Below are 18,784 nucleotides of genomic sequence, written 5' to 3'. Positions count from 1 at the left end.
TGGATCCTGTCTTCCTGGGAAGTGGGTCCCTATGCTTTATGATTTCTCAAAAGATCCCTAACTCCAATATGGTAAGACCTACCTGGATTCTAGTCCTAGGATCCCACAGACCCAGCAGACATCAGGCCAGGACAGTGTGCCTCCCAGGAGGAGATGTGGGTCTGGGCCAGGGGCAGGGTTTGGCTTGGGCCCTGTGCAGCAGGAGGCATTGGTAAGACTGCAGTGTGGAGAAGGCAGCAGGACCCTGGGTGGGAGCCGGGGAAGTCTGGCCTGGGACTGAGTGCAGACAGGAGTTTAGAAGCCAATCGAACATGTCACAGGTGCTGCTGAGATCCTGGGCCGGTGCCAGCCTCTCTACCTGGAATTCCCTCCCTTGTCTGCCAAGACCGTATCGAATACCTCTTCCAGGAAGTGGCTCTGACTTTCTGCTTCCCATCATCCCGGATGCTGTGAGCCCCTGGCTGAAGGGCCCTGGGGCAGCCCTGGGCAGCTGAGGAGAGGGGCTCACTGATACGAAGGCTCCTCCTGCCTCTGTGTTGTCCTGCATTAGCGGATGGTAGGACCACTCGTGGCTTATGCTTTTTAAGACCTTGGGGGGACCTTTCAGACTCAGACCAGCAGCCTCCGCCTGGCTCCAGAGGAGCAGCGTAGCTCCGAGGAGAGCCGCTGGAGAGAGAGCAGGGGCCTGCCCATGCTCCAGCCCCGGGGCCACCTCCTCTCCCCACCTGCTGCCCAGCTTCTCTTCTTTTGGCTCCAGCTCTCCTGCCCAGCCCTGGAATCTTCTCCCAGAGAACCCCAGGGACTTAAATGCAATCACAGCCCAGATTTATTAAGGATTTACTCTGTGCCAGGCTCGGAGACAAGCGCTCTGCCTGGTCTCTTTCCCTTAGTCCTCTCAGCGGCCCCCCCAGGTAGGCGCAGTGATTATTCCCATTTTATCGATGGGCGGCAGAGACACAGGGAGGTGCAGTCTCCCGCTATTATGTAACAGGGTTGGGATTTGAACCTGGGTCGTGTGTTTCCAGGGTCACTCCTCACCTGCGTGCGTTGCCACCTGTTCTGCAGCAGCTGTGAGCCAAGCTGGGAAGAGCCCAGATGGAGTCAGCCCATGTCTGTGGGAGACCAGAGGCATCCTCTATGCAGCTTTGGCCTCCCTGCCCCCCATGGGGCTCACTCTCCGCCTCAGAGATCACAGAGGGAGCCCACAGTCACCTGATGCAGCCCTCAGATCAGAAGTGACCCCTAGCCCAGCCCTGCTGCCCAGCCAGGCTGAGTCCAGCATGACCAGAGCTCATACAGAGGTGCTAGGTGGCTCCATGAGTGTGGGGACAATGACCCTGGCCTCTAGGGGTATTCTGGTCATGTAAAGAGACTTCTGCCAGAAAGGATTATGAGTCCGAAGGAGCTGCACAGAAATGGATGCGTCTCTTGAGACATAAACAGGTTCTCTCTCTCTCTCTCTCTTTAATATATTTAGTTGTCAATGAATCTTTATTTAATTTATTTGTATGTGGTGCAGGTTCTCTATTGGAACAGGGGGGGCGAGGGCATGTTGTGTCTGTTCTCGGGTGTGTGACTATAACAGCTGTGCACAGGGTGGCCTCCACAACATCTGTGTGCAGATGTGTTCTGCACTGGAGTGTGTAAAGGGATGCTCTGTGGGTGGAGTTCTGCCCGTGGCTGTGAGAGGCCGTGTGTTTGCATAAGACCTTGGTGGCTCTCACCTCTAGCTCGTGCCTCTGTGACCCTGCAGGACCAGAGCAGACGGTCTCCACCTGCCCTGCTGCTTTGTGGAGCCTTTGAAGAAGTTGCTGGGCCCTGGGAAGGAGTAATGATGAGTGGACGAGCAAGAGGCAGGGCCTGTCCTTCCCCAGGCACCATCCGCTTCCCACAGCTGAGGGACCCTGTGGGATGAGGAGCCCTGGAGCAGACTGCTGAGCCAACTGGGGAGCCCAGAGCCCCGCTGACCCTTCTCCACCAGGGCACAGGAGCCAGGAAAGAGGAGGCCGAGGCCGGCTGGCTGGTCCACACCCCAGCTGTGCAGGCTCTGGTCACGTGAGTGTGAACGGCTCTCATCTCCTCACCTGAGAAAGGGGCAGAGTCTCCACCCAGCACCGACAGGAGTTTAGAGTGAGCGGGGCTCAGAGCAGAGTTAGTCCATGACAGGGGTCAGGCAGCAGCGGTGTGACCCAGGAGAAAAGTGAAGAGCAAGAGCCTCCAAGGGACATTCTGGGGAGTTGCAGATGCACCCGATGTTTAATCATTGTCTTTAATTTTTTTATTGGTGCATTATAATCATACATATGAGTGGCCCTCCCCTCGCCACTTCTCCTGGTCTCCTTTCTACTTTCAGATCATTGGCTTTTGTCATTGCTGTACCCACCTTCCTTTGCAGAAAGTACCAGGAATGAGTGGAAGAAGGTGCTAGAAGCTTGCTTCTGAGGGCGACCCTCCTGGGGCCTTCTGTCCAGCTCTCCTTGGACCAGGCGGCCCAGGGTCTGTGGAGTATCGTGTGTCCAGACCCACCCCTGGAAAGGGGGCGTCGGAGCCTGGTCCAGCACAGGGCTCCCACTCTGGGGAGGCTAAGGAGAAAGCTAGGCCCGTTTTGCATCCTGAGCCAGCTCTGGCAAGGGGTGGGATGACCTGCTGAGAGGTTGGCCTTAGGGATAGCGACAAGTCCCAGCCTTGAGCCAGGACCCTCCTGCAGGACCTCCAGCTCTCAGGCTCCTTCACGGGGTCAGTGCAGGCCCGAGGCTGCAAGTGTTGACAGTGCACTGCAGCTGGGCTGGGCTGGGGCCATCAGGGCTGGCCCTCCACCTCCAGAAGCCAAGAGTCCTTCTGCCCCAGCCAAACGGAAAACACCCTGCTCTCAAAGTTGTCAGAAAAAAAAAGCTAGAGCCTGCCCTTTGCTCTGTAGCATACAATGCCCGCAACTGGAAGTGACACGTTCACCTCTGCAGGCAGAATCCGTCTGACGCCCGGAATCTTGGTCTTCCTAGGACCAAGAGCCCTAGGAAGCCTCAGTTCCTCCCTGTGTCCAGAAGAACAGGTCTGCGTGAGCCCAGAGAGAATCGGGCCAGGCAGCTTTTTCACCTCTGTGACCCAGAGACCTGAAAAGAACAACCCAGAGGAGCAGGTGTTCATTTGGGCCTCAGTCTCAGAGGTCTCAGTCCATGGCAGCCAACGCCATGGCTCTGGGCCCAAGGGGAGGCAGAACATGAAGGCAGGAAGGTGTGGAGGAGGAAGAGGGCTCAGGACAGGGCCGCCAGGAAACAGAGAGAGACAGTCCCCCCACAGCAGACAAAATATGAACCTCAAAGGCTCGCTCCCAGTGACCCACCTCCTCCAGCCACACCCTCCCTGCCCACATTACCCCCAGTTACCCCTAATCAGTGGATCAGTGCACTGAGTGGGCTAAGGCTCTCAGAACCCAGTCATTTCACCTCTCAACCTTCTTGTATTGTCTCACATATGAGCTCTGGGGGGGACACCTCCTACCGTAACAGGTACCATATTTGTTTTTTTTAAAAAGAGTTTGTTAACCTGGAAAGTCCTATGAAGCCATCCACTATGGATGCTGTTTTTTGCTTTACTGTGATAAAGACTGATAAGGAAAGGGAGGTAACTCAGGCCTTTCTGAATCTAGAACCCTCAACGGCAGAGCCCAAGTGTATTCAATAGAGAGGTTCGGAGGGTGGTAGTTGCTACTAGGGAAAAGTGAGCGCTTCTGTCAACGGGTGTTTGCAAATTCCGGATTAATTAAGGCTAAGCAGGTCTCTCCCTGCAGAGACCGTCAGAAAAACCTGTTGGCATTGTTTTTTTTCAGAAGGAGGGGACTGTGATGCGTCCAGCATTGCCCTGCTACTCAGGATGGCTCTTGCTGTTCTGGGTCTTCAAATATTCCACGTGAACTTCAGGACTGTTTTGCTGGTTATTTTTTGTTTGGTTGGTTTGGTTTGGTTTTTTTGGTGTGAGAAGGAAAAAAGGTGGTGGTGGTGGGAGGGTCCTGCCCTATTTTCCAAAATAACCTGGCCCACGGAGTGTTTTGCTCACGGCGTTCTCAGCCAGCGTTATATAAAGCAGGCTTTTGAAACTATTTCTAAGCTCCATTCTGCAATTAATCAAATTTATCCCCAAAATGTATATTTAGCAACTCTAAGTTTAACGCTAATAGTATTTGGCATTGTGTCCCCATGGGGTGCCATTGATTCTTCAAGGTTTTTTCTGTCTAGACAGATCCGATAATCCCTGGGCTGGGGTCTGGTGGGGCAGGAGGGCCGAGCTGGGAGAGATGGGGCAGGAGCCTTGCAGAGGACCTGGTGCCACCTAAAGCTCTTTATCCAAGGAGCTGGGGCGTGGCACAGGCTCCCGAAGCAGGAGTGGCACGTGTTATGGTTCTGCAAAAGTGAGCTCACCTGGGGAGTGACAGGCAGCCCACCGCTCCCCTGAGGCTGCTGACCCCAGGCCTCCGGGGCCCTATTGAGGAGGCCCTGCTGCACCCACTCTTCCATAGGAGCTCCCTGGGGGCTGGGGCTAGCTCTCCCCCCCCCCCGCCCCCGTTCCCTCCTCATTCCCCAGAGAGATGGTCCCAGCTTTGTAACAGATCCGAGTCTTTGATGCATAGGAGACACCTCTTTTCTGGGTCAGGGCTGTCACACAGGTAAATTGAAATACAAAAGGCCCAGTTAAATTTGAATTTCAAAGAACAAATACATTTTTGACATAAGGAGGTTCCCAACATTTCAAGGGTTATCACTTGTACTAAAAAAGTATTTATGTTTATGTGGAATTCGAGTGTTACTGGGCAGCCTGTGTTTTACTGAGCACCTCTGCTCTCAGAGCAATTAATTAAACCTCAGACGGTGAGGTTTCCTTCTTGGTGTTTCTAAGACATCACAGGTGAAAGAGGAAGCCGGGGCCTTCAAATCAGGACCCAAAATAAGTACATAACCAACTGCAGCTGTCTGGTTTTTTTTTTCGTTTTATTTAGAGTCATGGTCATACCGAGTTCTTAGGGCCTCGCTAAATTGCTGAGGCTGGCTTTCAACTCGAGATCTTCTTGCCTCAGTGGCTGCACTCACAACAGCAGACGGATTGAGTCCGTGGGGTCACAGACTTTATTTACCAGCTGGCCCTGTATAGAAAAAGTTTGCCGATCCAGTACTTGTCACTGCTTCAACACCCCCACACACATATAATATAGTTTTATGATTTATAAATTGTATAGTTTTATTTATTTGAATATATATATATATATACACATAATTTAATTGGCTCAATACATCCCTATTTCCAGCTGACCCCCTCCTCCTGCCAGGCACTGAATCAAATGCTAGTGTTATAAAGAATGCCATCCCAGTTCCTGCCGGCCAGGTGTCCAGAGGTGAAAATAGACACCCAAAGAGCCAACCACACAGGCTCAGCTGCTGCGTGGACTCCAGGGTGTTACGAATGAATGGGTGACTCACCCGGCTACAGGACAAGTGTAGGAACTGAGATGCCAGTTAAGCCCCAACAGAAGGCCACACGAAGGATCCAGAAAGTCTGATTGCTTAAAATGTGGCACTGGGCGATGACCAAATGAATGGAACTACCGGGGCAGGCTCGGCTCACCTTGTGGACCAGGAGGACCCAGACTCTGGGAGCCACTTTCCAATGGCATTTGGACATTCGATCAAGACATGGGGCTTTCTGGTTTGTACAAGACACAAGGTGTCCAGGAGGGCTTCCGAGAGGAGGTGCCACTTAACTGTGGCCCTGACTGAGGAGAATTTGAAAGAAAAGCAAGGTGTGCAGATACTGTGCCTTAGACAAGTGATGACGGAGGGGACCAGACCAAGACAGGGCAGCAGGAGAGAAGCAGATAACATCAGCGGGGTTAGAGCATGGGAGGATTGGGCTGTGGGGCCTAAGCTTTCACTCATCCTGACAGCCGTGGAGAGGGTCTCGAAGTTTTCTTTTTCTTTGCTTTTTTTTTTTTTTTTATGAATTTCTCAAATAATTTTTCTTGCACTGGTCATTCAGAAGGCCAGAGGGCCTGGGCCTGCCTGTGCACCCTAGGCAGGGAGCCCACTTTGGCACAGGGGCTGCTGGTGGGGTCCCACAGGGAGCTTGCCGTTCTAGAACCCTCTCTCTGGCCTCGGTGGGGACCACACACTGCAGACAGGGAGGAGATGACAAGAGTCTTCCAACGAGAAGGGATTACAGGGCGGGTGAGATTTATGGAGGACATAAATCCAGGGAGCGGCCAGCCTTGCTGCTTGCAGAAGACAAAGCCGGCGACAAGAAAGGCCCTGGGAACTGAGCAGCTCAGAATCCGAGACAAACCCAGCTGGGTCCGTGGAGCTCTTGTCCCTCTCAGCGTGGCCTTGCCGTCTCCTGAGCACCCCGGAACCCTGCTCCTTTGTATTTCTTTTTTTGTGGTTTTGTTTTTTGAGACAGGGTCTCCCCAAGTCGCCCCGGGGTTGGCCGCCAACGCTCCTTCTCTACCCTCAGCCTCCCTGGTAGCCCACATCACAGGCGTGAGTCTAGCTTCAGTCCCTGAAATTTCACATTGGAAATTCTGATGCTGCAGGTTGGGGGCAGGGTCTGGGCATCGATATCTTTATAAAATTTCCCACATGAACCTGAGGCTGAACGTTGCAGAAATCACAAACAAGAGCCACTGATTGGACTTCTGGTGGGTGGATTATGCACGACAGGGGGAGGCCGGGAAGGCCTGCTGTGAGTGGCAACTCACGCTGGCACCCCTCCCTTGGTTTGATTGACAGGGAGCAGGAAATGCCCGGGACTGAGCTTGAGGTCAACTTGCCTGGTTGTCACCCAAATCCTCCTGAGGACACTGAGTATGAGTCTCTTATCAGGAGGTGTCGAGGTACACGGTCACCATGCACTTTCATGGAGAAAGCTCAATGCAGGAATGGCCAACAGTGGGCAGGAAGCATGCAAGCCCAGAGGTCAGGCACAGAGGGGAAACAGCTCTGTTTCCCCTACATTGAGCTGTGTGGCCTTGGGTCACTGTCCCCTCCCTCTCTGGCAACCATGTTCACCTCAACAAGGAACAACAGCACTTTTATCAATAGGTCATTGAACGAGCTTTTTTTCAACATATTATTAGAGAGCAGGGTACTATTCTGGGAACTAAGTGAACAAAACAAATCAAATAAGGCTCGTCCTCATGGAGTATGCATCGAAGGGGGGTGACACAGACAAACCATAATGACTGCATCCAACATAGAATACCCCCGTGCCATTTGTTATACATGATATAGATAAATCATATATGTCATTAAATTCTATATTAAAAATATATATTTTATATCCTATAAATTTACATGTAAGCCTATAATAACATATTGAACATGACAGAGGAGCTGAGGGGAATTGGAGACAGCAAGTATGGTGGATGGAAATAGATGCAAAGCACTTGACATTGAGGATAGCACAGAGTGAGTGTGCGATGAATTACGTTTCAGAGGCCAAACCACTAAAAATACAGGCACTAAGATGAAGTAAGAACATGTGTGGTGTGAAGTGCCTAGACAAGGCCAGGAACCAGAAGACGGTGGCTTTTATGTCTCTCTCTCTGTGACCCTGCCCACCCCTCCCCAGGGACGTGGGCAGCTGCTTGCACACGTAGCTCCATCTCTTCTTTGCACCTGGAGGGCGGTGGGAAGACAAGCTCCTTCTCCCCGGATCCTTCTTCCCAGCTCTCCTGCCACTTCAGACCGTCACGTGACCATGAGATGAAACAAGTTACTTGATGGAAGATAAGAAATCAAAACATACGGAGGGTCCTTGTCCAGAGAGCGCAAATGACTCTTCATTGTATTATGTGAACCAAAGTCTCAAATTAAAAATAAAACAGGGCATGGTGTCGTTTTTTTTTTTTTTTTTTTTCCTCTGCAATCCAGCCAACTGAGGAGAGTCATTGTCACACAATCACGGAGAATATTATGTTGATTGGCAAGAGCTGGGCTTTGTACAAGGGACAAAATTCCCCACAGCTAATCTACAATGGAATTGTTCAATGTCAGGTACAGCTTTAATAATATCGTTCTGGGCTGCGTTGGATGTAAATATCCCACTTTTCATTTTGTAAGCAATCAAAGGGAAGCTTTCCAGACAGAAGAGCATGAACAGTTATAATATCTGTGCAAGAAACACATGGACAAAACAAAACAAAAAAAGAATCAAAGAACACTCCACCTTAGAAAAGCACCGCTTTGTGGCTTATCTCCAATCTCCTCTGTCTGTCCAGCAAGTTGCTTATTAGACATGCCACAAAAGAACACACTTTTAATGTTGCCCTTGACATTATTAAAAAGAAAAGTACAGGACTGGCAAATCAGACTGGAAAAATCAGACCATTGAACGTGGACAATCAGGTAACTGCCCTTGATCTCATCCAGGTCTCGGGCAAGATGCAAAAGGAAAGAAAACACTCATTTAGTAAGCACCTACTATGTGCTTGGCTCCTTGGCACGTTCCATCTGAGGGTACTAAGTGGTGGAGACACCTAGGTTCAAGCCTAGTGCTGCCACTGCCTAGCCGGGTGGCCTTTGGCAAGTGGGTTGGTTCCTTGAGCTCTCTGTGCCTGGGTTTCACCCATTAGGTGAGCACAATACATTCCCTACGGGGTTCATTTTGGGGATTAGGAAATAAGTGTTGAATCAGGACTAAAAACAGCAGGCACTCAGCGGTGGGTATTATAAATCTAATCTTAATCCCCACAACAGCCCTCTGTGGGTTGAGCTATTTTCCCTCAAAAGACACATTGGAGACTAGCGGCCACACCTATGACTGTGATCTTGCGGACGCTCAAGTTGGGATGAGGTCAATAGGATGTGCCCTATCCAAGATGACCGGGTCCTTATCCAAAGGGGAAGATGACGAATCCAAGCCCAGAGAGGCGAACGTGACAGCTCAAGTTTACTCAGCCAGAGGTGGATGAACTGGAATTTGAACTTGGACCTCTTTGAATTCCACACTCCGCTCACCATGCAGCCTCTGGGGATCAGAGCTTGGGAGAAGACGGTGAGGTTTGCCATGGGTGCCATTTGTCACACCTAGGTCACAGTGGGCTGATTATGAACAGCTCATTAAGTAAAGAGCAGTAAGCATTTGAGAGTGACTTTTTAAAAAGAATCGACTTTTATTTATAGGCGACGTTCCAGTCATTAATTTCCAAGGAAGAAAGCCCAAAGCAGAAGCAGGTTCATTAAAAATTTGACATTAGTAATTTAATTAAACCGGGTCTTCGCGTCTTGTTGCAGAAAATGACACGTTAGTTCTACACCAGTTCTCAGCCCGTTTCCCCTGGTGGTCTCCCTCCCCTCACCTTAGCTTACTTTCTTCTCCAAATGTTTACTGACCCACTCCTCCCGTCCCCAGGACTCACACATTCACATCGTTACTGCCTCCGCTGCAAGCGAGCAGCAGGGGATCATGGGAAATGTTAAGTGGGCCCGAAGCAGGGGATCATGGGAAACACAAAGTGGGGCTGGCAGCATAGGATCATGGGAAATGTTCAGCCGGGCAAATGGACAAGATGATAGAGGCGAATCCTTCCACCTGCTCCTCTCACTTGTCAGAGGTAGAGAAGGAAGAGATCTCTGGTCCTTAAGATTTTCCAAAAAAAATATAAGCCTCTGAGGACAGATTCTTGCTCTGCTCAAGTTCTCTGCTGTTTTCCCAGCACCACGCACAGGTGGCCACCATACATTTTTATTGCAGAAAGAAAATAATAAATCAATGAGCAACTCTTCAAATAACTAATTAATGAACACACAAATACACCCCTTACCAGTGCCAGGCACTGTGTTAGTCCCCAGGACACACTTGCCCAGGCCTTGACCTCAGGGTTCTGTGGCCCCGTGGAATGAGAACATCTGCCATCTTTTGAGAGTTACCGTGTGCCAGGAACTGTGTGAGCCGTGAAGTATCTACTGTCGTAACCTCAACCATTCCTTTCTCAGCTGAGGAAACTAAGTCTCAAAGAGGTCATGTGACTCAAGGTCATGTGACTCAAGGTCATGTGACTCAAGGTCATGCAGAGTAAGGTGGTGGTAGCGCCTATTTCCAGACCCAGAGCAGGATGATCCAAAGGCTTCCTTTTCCCTCTGTACCAAGCTGTTTCGTCCCAGGATTTTTTCCTCCCAGGGAAGAAGAAGGAGGGCAGGCTGCCTTTTGGAGGGTTCTGAGATCATCGAGGGTAGAGCAGGTCCAGGTTGGCAGCCACCAGCTGCAGCGTCTCGGGGAGCCTTTTAGGCTGCCATCTCCACCTGCTCCTCACAGCCACTCCACCCTCTCAATCTAGGTCTCTTGATCCCTTAGTTTATCTGCAGCCTCAGGACCTTTGCACAGCTCTGAAACACTCTTTCTGGCCTTGTGAATTCCTACTAATCTCTCAGAGTTCTGCATAAATGTCACCTCCTCCAGAAAGTTATATCTGACTCCTAAACTGGGGTTGGAAACCTGCCTTGTCCTTATCCTCCCATAACGTTTCACCTGCCGTCAGCCATGCAGACCTCCCACGGGCCTGGGAGCTCAGGGTGCTGGTGTCTACCCGCTGTGCACCAGGCTCTAAGTGCTTCATATTCACTTAATTCTCCCAGTGAGCCTTTGAGGAAGGTGCTGCCATGATCCCATCTCACAAGGGAGAAGCGGAGACAGAGAGGTTGGGAGACTTGCTCAGTGTCCCACAGATGGTGAGCTGTCCACTAGGGGAGGGACCTGGGCCTGCAGGTTGGAGTCGGCACCCTCCCTCCTCTTGGAGATGCCCAGGGTGAGTCATTATCCAGTGGATTCACCTGAGCCGTGGTCTGAGCAGGGCTGAGACCCCTCGTCCTTGCCGGAGGGGACTGTCCTGGAATGGTGAGGGGGTGTATGACTTCGGGGCACTGGCCGTCCCAGCTCTGGGGACAAAGGCAGAGGGAGCTGGGTCAGGTAACAGGTGCCACCCGGGCACAGAAGAGCTGCATCCTCCCTCCCTCCTAGCTGGCAGGTCACGCTGTTGTCGCGTCCTTAACAAGACTCTTTGTCTGGTTAACCAGAGTGAACTTGCTGCTGGTGGCGATGGCTTCGGCTCTGGTCGCTGTACACCGTGTTCCCCAGTTCCCAATTTTCTCTCTAAACAGATCAGGCTGATGACAACTCAGGCTCTTGTCTTCTCCCCTCACTGCTTATTCCAGCATTAACCAAAGCTGGAGCCCCCAGACCCACTGGACCACAGGACTCCCTCGGTTGAGGGGAAAGGACATTGGGTTTAATGAGCAACTACTCTGTGCAATGCTCTGTGCCCCCTCCATGGAGTCTGAAATCAGGGCAATTGTACCCAAGCAATGGCAATGTTTTCCTTGGGATGACGTCCCTCGCAATCAGGACGGACACCCCAACACCCAGGGCAGCACATTAGAAAAAGCAGAAAATGTCCATGTCCCACGTGGTTCCTCCCGCTAACCCACTGGCTATGTCTCCTCTCCTCACAGTTCTCCCCAGCCACACGTGTGGGAACCCAGGGAGGCTGCCCAATGGCATCCAGCAGGGTTCAACCTTCAACCTGGGTGACAAGGTCCGCTACAGCTGCCACCCTGGCTTCTTCCTCGAGGGTCACGCTGTTCTCACCTGCCACGCTGGCTCCGAGAACAGTGCCACGTGGGACTTCCCCTTGCCCTCCTGCAGAGGTAGGTGGCCGCAGAGAGTCTGAGGGCGTGAGTGGGGAGGGGGTGCAAGAGCTTCCCATGAGATCCAGTCTCGGGGCGGGCGGCGGGGGGGGGGGGACATTACCTCACTGTCCTAGCAGGGCATGGCGGACCCACTGTGGCTAGTCCAATCTGGGGAGCATCCAGGGTCCTTGGGGTGGGACTCCAGGTATCAGGAGCTTCTCAGCCCTTCCTGAGCTCCCAGGACTTCCTTCCCTACATCAGCAAGCTTATTTTTAGCCACTCTGCCCTGCAGAGTTATTTGGGAGTCCTGGATCCATGGAATGTAAAGATGAGAGTCCTCCTGTCACAGAGGGGCATCATCTTCTTTTCCTTCCTGTTGGAGACCATCCTTCCTCTTGCGTTTGCATGGCTTCTCCAATGGCTTTCGGACAGACCTTGCACGGGCAATTATTCCTTTCTTAGAAATTCAGCCTCTTTCCCTATTTAAAGGTTGTTTCCTCCCAGCCTCCAAATAGGTTCAAAACCTGTTAACCTCAACATCTCCCCAAAAAGAGCAAAGCCACCCAGCTAGTGTGACCAGCTCACCCCAATTCACTCAGAGTTTTCCCATTTGTAGCTCTGAAACTCCCATGTCCTGGAATCCCCTCAGTCCCAGGCAAGCCGGGACATTGGGCATCCTACGCCCAGCCTATCCCTAATCGTCCCCTTCCACACACTGATCATAGCCAAGCTTATTTCTAGAACAATTTCCAATTCTTATCTAAAGATGAAAATGATATAAAATTGTTCTGAAAAATCTTAGACAATGCAAAACATAAAGAAACAAATTTTGTCAATTTTAACCATGAGTTTTGTGTATTTCTTTCATCTTCTTCCTATAATGTTGCACAAATGCATATTCTGCAATATGTATCTAGATGAGCATCCTACTGCACCGAGGTAACTTTTAATCCACTCTGAAGAACAGCCACACCCACTATGGCAGTCCTCCTTGCCACACCCACTATGGCAGTCCTCCATGCCACACCCACTATGGCAGTCCTCCATGCCACACCCACTATGGCAGTCCTCCATGGCTCAGCTCTGTGAAGGCACCATCTTAGTTTGTCTCCCCACCTCACCTCCCATCACCCTCTGCAGAGTGGCACTTTGCCCCCAGTGTTCTACTCATGCAGCCAGGTCAGATGGGAGGTTTTTGTTTTTTTTTTTTTTTTTAAATCTTTATGCTCCTTGGCCTCCCAACAGCCCTTGGCATTACTGATCCTTCTTTTCTTCTTAAACTCTCACCTTTACATTTCATAGATCCAGAACCCCCAAATAATGGTCTAGGAGAAACATTTCAGGGAGTTGAGCGATGATTGGAAGAAGAAGCTTTTCCTTTGGTTTGAGTTTTACTTTCCTCTTGGAGGAAGCTCTTCTGCAGTTACTCTCAAAAGACTAGCTCCGAGTCTAAGCAGCTCCCTCCACCGCCATATGCACACGTTTCTTAGTGTTGACACCAGGGATCTACGGTACTTGGCATGTGTACCTACTCCCCTTCTTCCCCCTCCCATGGCAGACATAATTAATCGATCAGAACACCCTTCTTGCTTGAGTTCAGAGACAGCTGTGAATTCCCTCCCATCAGTCAGGCCACAACCAACCAATTTGATTTGCCACCTCCCTTTAAGTTTGTTTACTCCTCTTCAGCCAGTGGAATTGGCTTTAGCCATGTTGATCCTTCTTGGTGGGTCCCAAGGGGACCAGAGTCTCCATTCTTGCCTTCCTAAGTCCCGTCCTCTCAGGTCCTACTTCTAACTCCTCTCTTCATGAGATGGAAATCAGGAGTGACCAAACCAACTGGGCAGGACCCTGTCCCTACACTCAGGTGTGTGTGGCCCTGTGGGACCTAACCTCAGCCTGAGGCAGGTGTATGTACTTCCACAGAGCACCCCCTGCCATGCCCTGCCTGTCCCGAGGGCATGACCCTTAACATTCTGGATAGTGTCAGGGTTGTGATATGCCCATAGAAAAGGAAATAGGAGAGCAGATGAAATTGTGTATTTATTTTGTGAAATATAAGCCACAGCTTTTTTGTGCCACTAGAAACTCAGCATTTGCTCAAGCCAGACTAAATATGCAATATGTATCTAGATGAGCATCGTACTGCATCAAGGTAACTTTTAATCCACTCTGAAGAACTGCCACACCCACTATGGCAGTCCTCCATGCCACACCCACTGTGGTAGTCCACCACGCAGCCCCTATGGCTCAGCATTGTGAAAGCACCATCTTGGTTTGTCTCCTCTCCTCACTTTCCATCACTCTCTGCAGAGTGGCACTTGCAGTCCCAGTGTCGGAGGCAGAGAGGCTGTCTTGTTCAGGAGAATTTCCACCCCTAATCCACGCTCTCTCCCAATGCCTTCAGGAATCCTCTTCAGATTTAGCCTCCTCTGGACCTTGAACTCATGGCTGGCCATGCCTCGCTTCCCTGGCTGGGAACTTGGTCCACTTTTCTTGAGTCACCATCTTCCAAACAACAAAAACAAAACCCAACCAAACCAAAGCACAAAGGTGTTTGCAAGCAGTGCCCCCGTTACTGAAGCATTGTTCACAGCTCGGCCTTGCAAATGACTTAAAAGGAAAGGACCACCATTGAGTCTGAAAGTCTCCTGGCCCCTGCCCCTGCCAGTTTTTCCCTGGCTTCAGCCTTTCCAGTGTCCCCACAGTGTGCACTGCATCCTCTCGTCTTCTACCAGCCCCTTCTGCCTTCGTACCCGCCATACTTGACCCTGTTTCAGGACTTCCATCCATTTCTTAGACAGAAGCCCATTCTCCTCCTGGATTTGCCACCTCCTTACATCTTCCTCTTCCCCACCCAAGCTGATTAGGTGTAGGGGGACATTTTCTTGAATAATGAGTGATCTCACCTTGAAAGGAACTCTGGGGCTGGCTGCCAAAATCCTTTCGGTCAACCTCACCAGCCAGAGAGAAGCCAGGAGGGCCACCTTGGCATGCGTACCCCCTCCCCTTCTTCCCACTCCTGTGGCAGACATAATCAATCAATCATAGCACCCTTCTCGCTTGAGCTCAGAGACAGCTTGTGAATGCCCTCCCAGGGAGCTCTTTCCCAGGTCTGATCACATCCCCACATTCCACTGTGTGCCCGTGCACGGCCATGACTGCTGGTCTTTCAATGGGAAGACACCCGTCTCCTGCATTCCCTGCACCAGTGATCGTGGGCGCGGGCCTGGGTGCCCCCCATTGGCACGACCATGCCCTAGTCTCTCCATTTTTCTTCCAGCTTCTCAATTGATGACGATCCTGCCCCCACCCTGGCTTTTCTCCCCCGTTCTCCCCTCCCTCAAATGCCGGGAGCCCAGTGAGGCCTCTGCTCTGGGAATCTCCTTCCCTGTCTGGAACCTCTCTTCAGCTCTGATTCTGACTTCCGAAGCTTCAGCCCATGTGGAAGTCCACTGCTCCCCGGAGCCCCCTCTGGGATACGCTCCAAGCTTGGCACATGCACACCCCGGCTCCGTTTCCCCCAGCGTGGTGAGGAGTGTCCCCTCCCGGGGTGGCCAAGCCTGGCACATCCGGGCACCTCAGGCTCCGTCCTTCCTTCCTGCATCACTGGCTGCTGCCCCCTGAGCTGCCCACTCTCACCACCCCAGGCGCTCCTCGGGAGGCCTCCTCCTCTCCACCTGCCTCCCTGCAAGCGCCCCTCTGTGGACAGCCGTCCTCAGGCCCACACACCACCCAGTCCGTCCTCCACAGTGGGGGGGACTTTCTATCCGACGCCGTCACCCGTTGCTTGGCATCTCGTCAGGGGCTCTTTGGCACTGAGGGGGTCAAGTTCGGCTTCCTTCGCATGGAGCCCAAGACCGATCAGAAAGAGAGAGTCCCACAGACCTCCCTGCTCTGTCTTCTCCTAAGTAGCTCCCCGCGGAGCCGCGCCCAGAGCACTCCCTCCCGGCACACCAGGGAGCCCGCGGGAGCAGAGCCTGGCATTCAGAAGGCGTCAGGCCCCGGAGGCGCCCTGCCATCCGGGGGGCGGAGGTGGGGTTCTGCTCAGAGGCTGAGGAGAGACCCGATTGCTCTCCAGTGCCGGGGCCCCGCCCTCCTCCTGGGGCATCTCTGTGTCCTAATGGGCAGCCAACCGCAGGGGCACCCTAAGAGGCCCCCCCAGGGTGTCAGGTGTTCTTCCTCAGGAGGCCAAGCCACCCGGAGCACAGGGTGCGACCCAGGGTCCACAGTCAGGCCAGAGTAGAGGGGCTCGCGCTCCAGAAGGATGGAAAGCTTCTTGGCCTTTCTTCTCCTCACGGAGAACTCTCGAGGGCTGGTATCTATGTGGATCAACCCGCCCACTGGACAGTGGTCTGTAAATATTTGCAGAGGGAACGGCTGGATGGGCCTATGTCCCCGTCAGGGTCCCACAGGCAGACGTGCCCAAGAGGGAGATCCCCAAATCACCCCACGGGCCAGCAGCTCTGAGTGACATGATCTCTTTGCCACCAAAGCCACCAGAGTCGGTTGGAGAGCTGGGTGTGATGCTCTATGTGCCTCGATGAAAGGTGGGGACGAGGGGAATAGGAAGCCACAGGACCAGGGGCACAGCAGGTGTGAGGCCAGCCTCCAGGAGGCCCATCCCAAGGGTCCTGGCCCACTGAGGTTTGGTCCAGCTGGCAGAGGGCAAGAGGCAGGAGCTGTGACTTCCCTTTGAGTACATCACACTCTGGGCACATGTGCAAAGACAGAGGTCCCGGGGAAGTCCTGGGCCTGGTGGCACCTCTTGGACCCCTAGGAAGGGGTGACTGACTGAGTGCTTTCCGCCATCAGCCTCTGGCTCTTGAAGGGTGTTGGCTCAGGATCAAAGAGGGCTTCGTGAGGAAGAAAGGGAATTCGGATATGCCAGGGTCCAAGAGGCAGGTGGTCGGAGAAACGGGCCAGAGCAAGACAGGCTTGGCATCAGAGACTCACAGCAAATGCTGCAGGCTCAGCCAGATCTGGGCAAACAGTCATTTGGTCTGCAGAAGCCGTGGTGATGTGCATTCCAAATGTTCTGGCCCCAGAGGGAGGAATCTACAGAAACAGAGACGGACGGGCGGTGGTGCCCTGGTGGCATAGACCGTGTGTGGAGCCAGACAGCCCAGATTCTGCCGCAGCTCAGCTGTGTGGTCACCGGTCAGCTGCAAAACCTCTCTGAGTTTTAAAGTTGGGACAGAAGGAGCAGGCGGATGGGTCTGATGGCTCACTCATTCGCTCAGAGATTTGACAACTCTCTCTGGAGTGTCCACCCTGTGCCAGCCGGTCATCCATCAGTCCGCATTTACTAACGGCGCATGTTGTGCCCGATAGTGTTCTAGACACAGAGGATTGCAGTACTGACCAAGTCCGATCGAATCCCACGCTCTCGTGGAGTTGACCCTGCAGGCCACCAGGGGCTAGGAACCGGGAAGGAAGTGAAGTAGTCGGTGGTGAGGAAGGAGCTTGGGATGGAGCCACCAGCAGGGGATTCAGGAGCTGAGTCCTCAAGGACCAGAAGGGTCTCGTTATGTAAAGGCCTGGGGAGGGGCATTCCCAGCCAAAGGAAGAGAAAGTGCAGAGCCCCCGAGGTGGGAAGGAGCCCGACATGTTAGAACAGAAAACAGGCCCCTGCGGCAAAAGCAGAATGGTGTGGGGGGGTGGGTAGAGAGGGCAGAACAGCGTGAAGCGGCGAGGGGCTGGTTTGGTTCTAAGGTCAGGAGGCAGCCGGGAGAGAGGGGACCGTCTCTCTGGTTCAACTTAACTTTTGAACAAAGATGACTGTGGATGCTAAGGGGAGAGGGCTTGCAGAGACACAGGGAGATGGTGAAGAGACCGTCAGGAGAGGATGCACTCAGTCTCGGGTGGCCTTGGTGGAGGGACATGCATAGATGATCGGGGCTGTGGTTTGGGGTGCAGCCCACAGGCCTTGCCAGTGGTCAGATGTAGATGCTGAGGGGACAGAAGGACAAGATTGATGGCCAGGCTCTTCCTGAGTGCCGGCTGGGTGGGCACCAACAGGACAGGGGCAGTAGCTCAGTCCGTCCAGGTAACATTTTCGATGCCCGTGAGACAGACAGGTGGGGTGTTAATTCTGCAGCTCAAGGGAGTCCTGAACTAGAAAGTTCTGGGGGAGGATAAGAGACCCCAGATAGCAAGCACAGAACAAAGGGACCTGCACGCCGGGCCTGCTGCGCTCATAGATTAAGTGACACGGGGAAGACGCCGGGCGCCCTGTTGGCGCAGTATCACCTGGAGTCATTCTGAGCTTGGACCCCAGCTGGCCCCTGACCGCAGGGTCTTGTGCGAACTGTGACATTGCTGGTTCTCCTCCCGCCCACCACCTTCACCATTGCTCTTCTACAGAACCACTTCTCCTCCGGAATCTGAAGTCCCGTCACCTGAGTTCACGTCCCACCCTTGCCACCTGCCCCTCTGGCTGGGCGGCTTTGGACCAGTTATTCAACCTCTCTGTGCCCCAGTTTTCCCATCTGTCCATGGGAGCAAGAGCCCTGCTGAACTCGGAAGGTGGACCTGGGCTTCTTGTGAATAAATGCACAGAGCAGAGGCCCTCATTCACAGCAGCCATTCAGTGAGGGTTAGTTGTCCTTGTGACTGTTACTGCCATGACCACTGCTGGCCGGTGCTGTAGGCCAGACCCTGTGTTATCTCATTTAAACCTCACAGAAGCCCTAAGAGATGAGAGTATGACCGTCCTCTGCTTTGAGAGAGGGACCTGAGGCCTGGAGAGGTGAGGAGCTTTGCCCAGGTGGCAGGGCCAGGATTCAGCCCCCGTGTGGGTGTCCCCCAGCTATGACCTTGACCACTGCTGTCTGTTGCAGGCCGTGGTGGTGGCCTGTGACCCTCAGCAAGAGACTCACAGTGACAGCCACTTCCAGAGTTGCTCCAGCCCTTGGTCCAGGGCTCGGGTGCATGTATCCCCTGCAGGGTCCGCCAGGCCAGGGACTGCCTGGGCCTTGGTGGGTCCCTTGACTTTCCTCCTGACTTGCCCCAGGAGCTCTTGGAAGGGAGCCCTGCGAAAGGTCCCAAGGTCGTCACTCTGCTAGGCGGGGGCTGCTTCGGGGTGGGGGCTGGGGGACTGCCTTTCCTTCTTCAGA

At 52.9% G+C, this 18,784-nt stretch overlaps 1 protein-coding gene across 6 annotated transcripts in view; it reads left to right on the top strand.

Annotated features, from left to right (window-relative positions):
* The window catches only part of Csmd2 (CUB and Sushi multiple domains 2), a 542,274-nt gene that overhangs the window by 170,416 nt on the left and 353,074 nt on the right, over positions 1-18,784 (top strand). For all 6 annotated transcript variants that reach the window (XM_078025879.1, XM_078025878.1, XM_078025877.1 and 3 more), the window contains exon 4: positions 11,490-11,684. In XM_078025879.1, the coding sequence (XP_077882005.1) occupies positions 11,490-11,684 (195 nt within the window). The remainder of the gene's footprint in view (positions 1-11,489; positions 11,685-18,784) is intronic.

Source organism: Ictidomys tridecemlineatus, chromosome 11 (assembly GCF_052094955.1).
Source record: "Ictidomys tridecemlineatus isolate mIctTri1 chromosome 11, mIctTri1.hap1, whole genome shotgun sequence".
Taxonomy (NCBI): Eukaryota; Metazoa; Chordata; class Mammalia; order Rodentia; family Sciuridae; genus Ictidomys; species Ictidomys tridecemlineatus.
The sequence above is the reverse complement of the archived record's forward strand: the minus strand, read 5'-3'. Positions and strand labels throughout refer to the sequence as shown.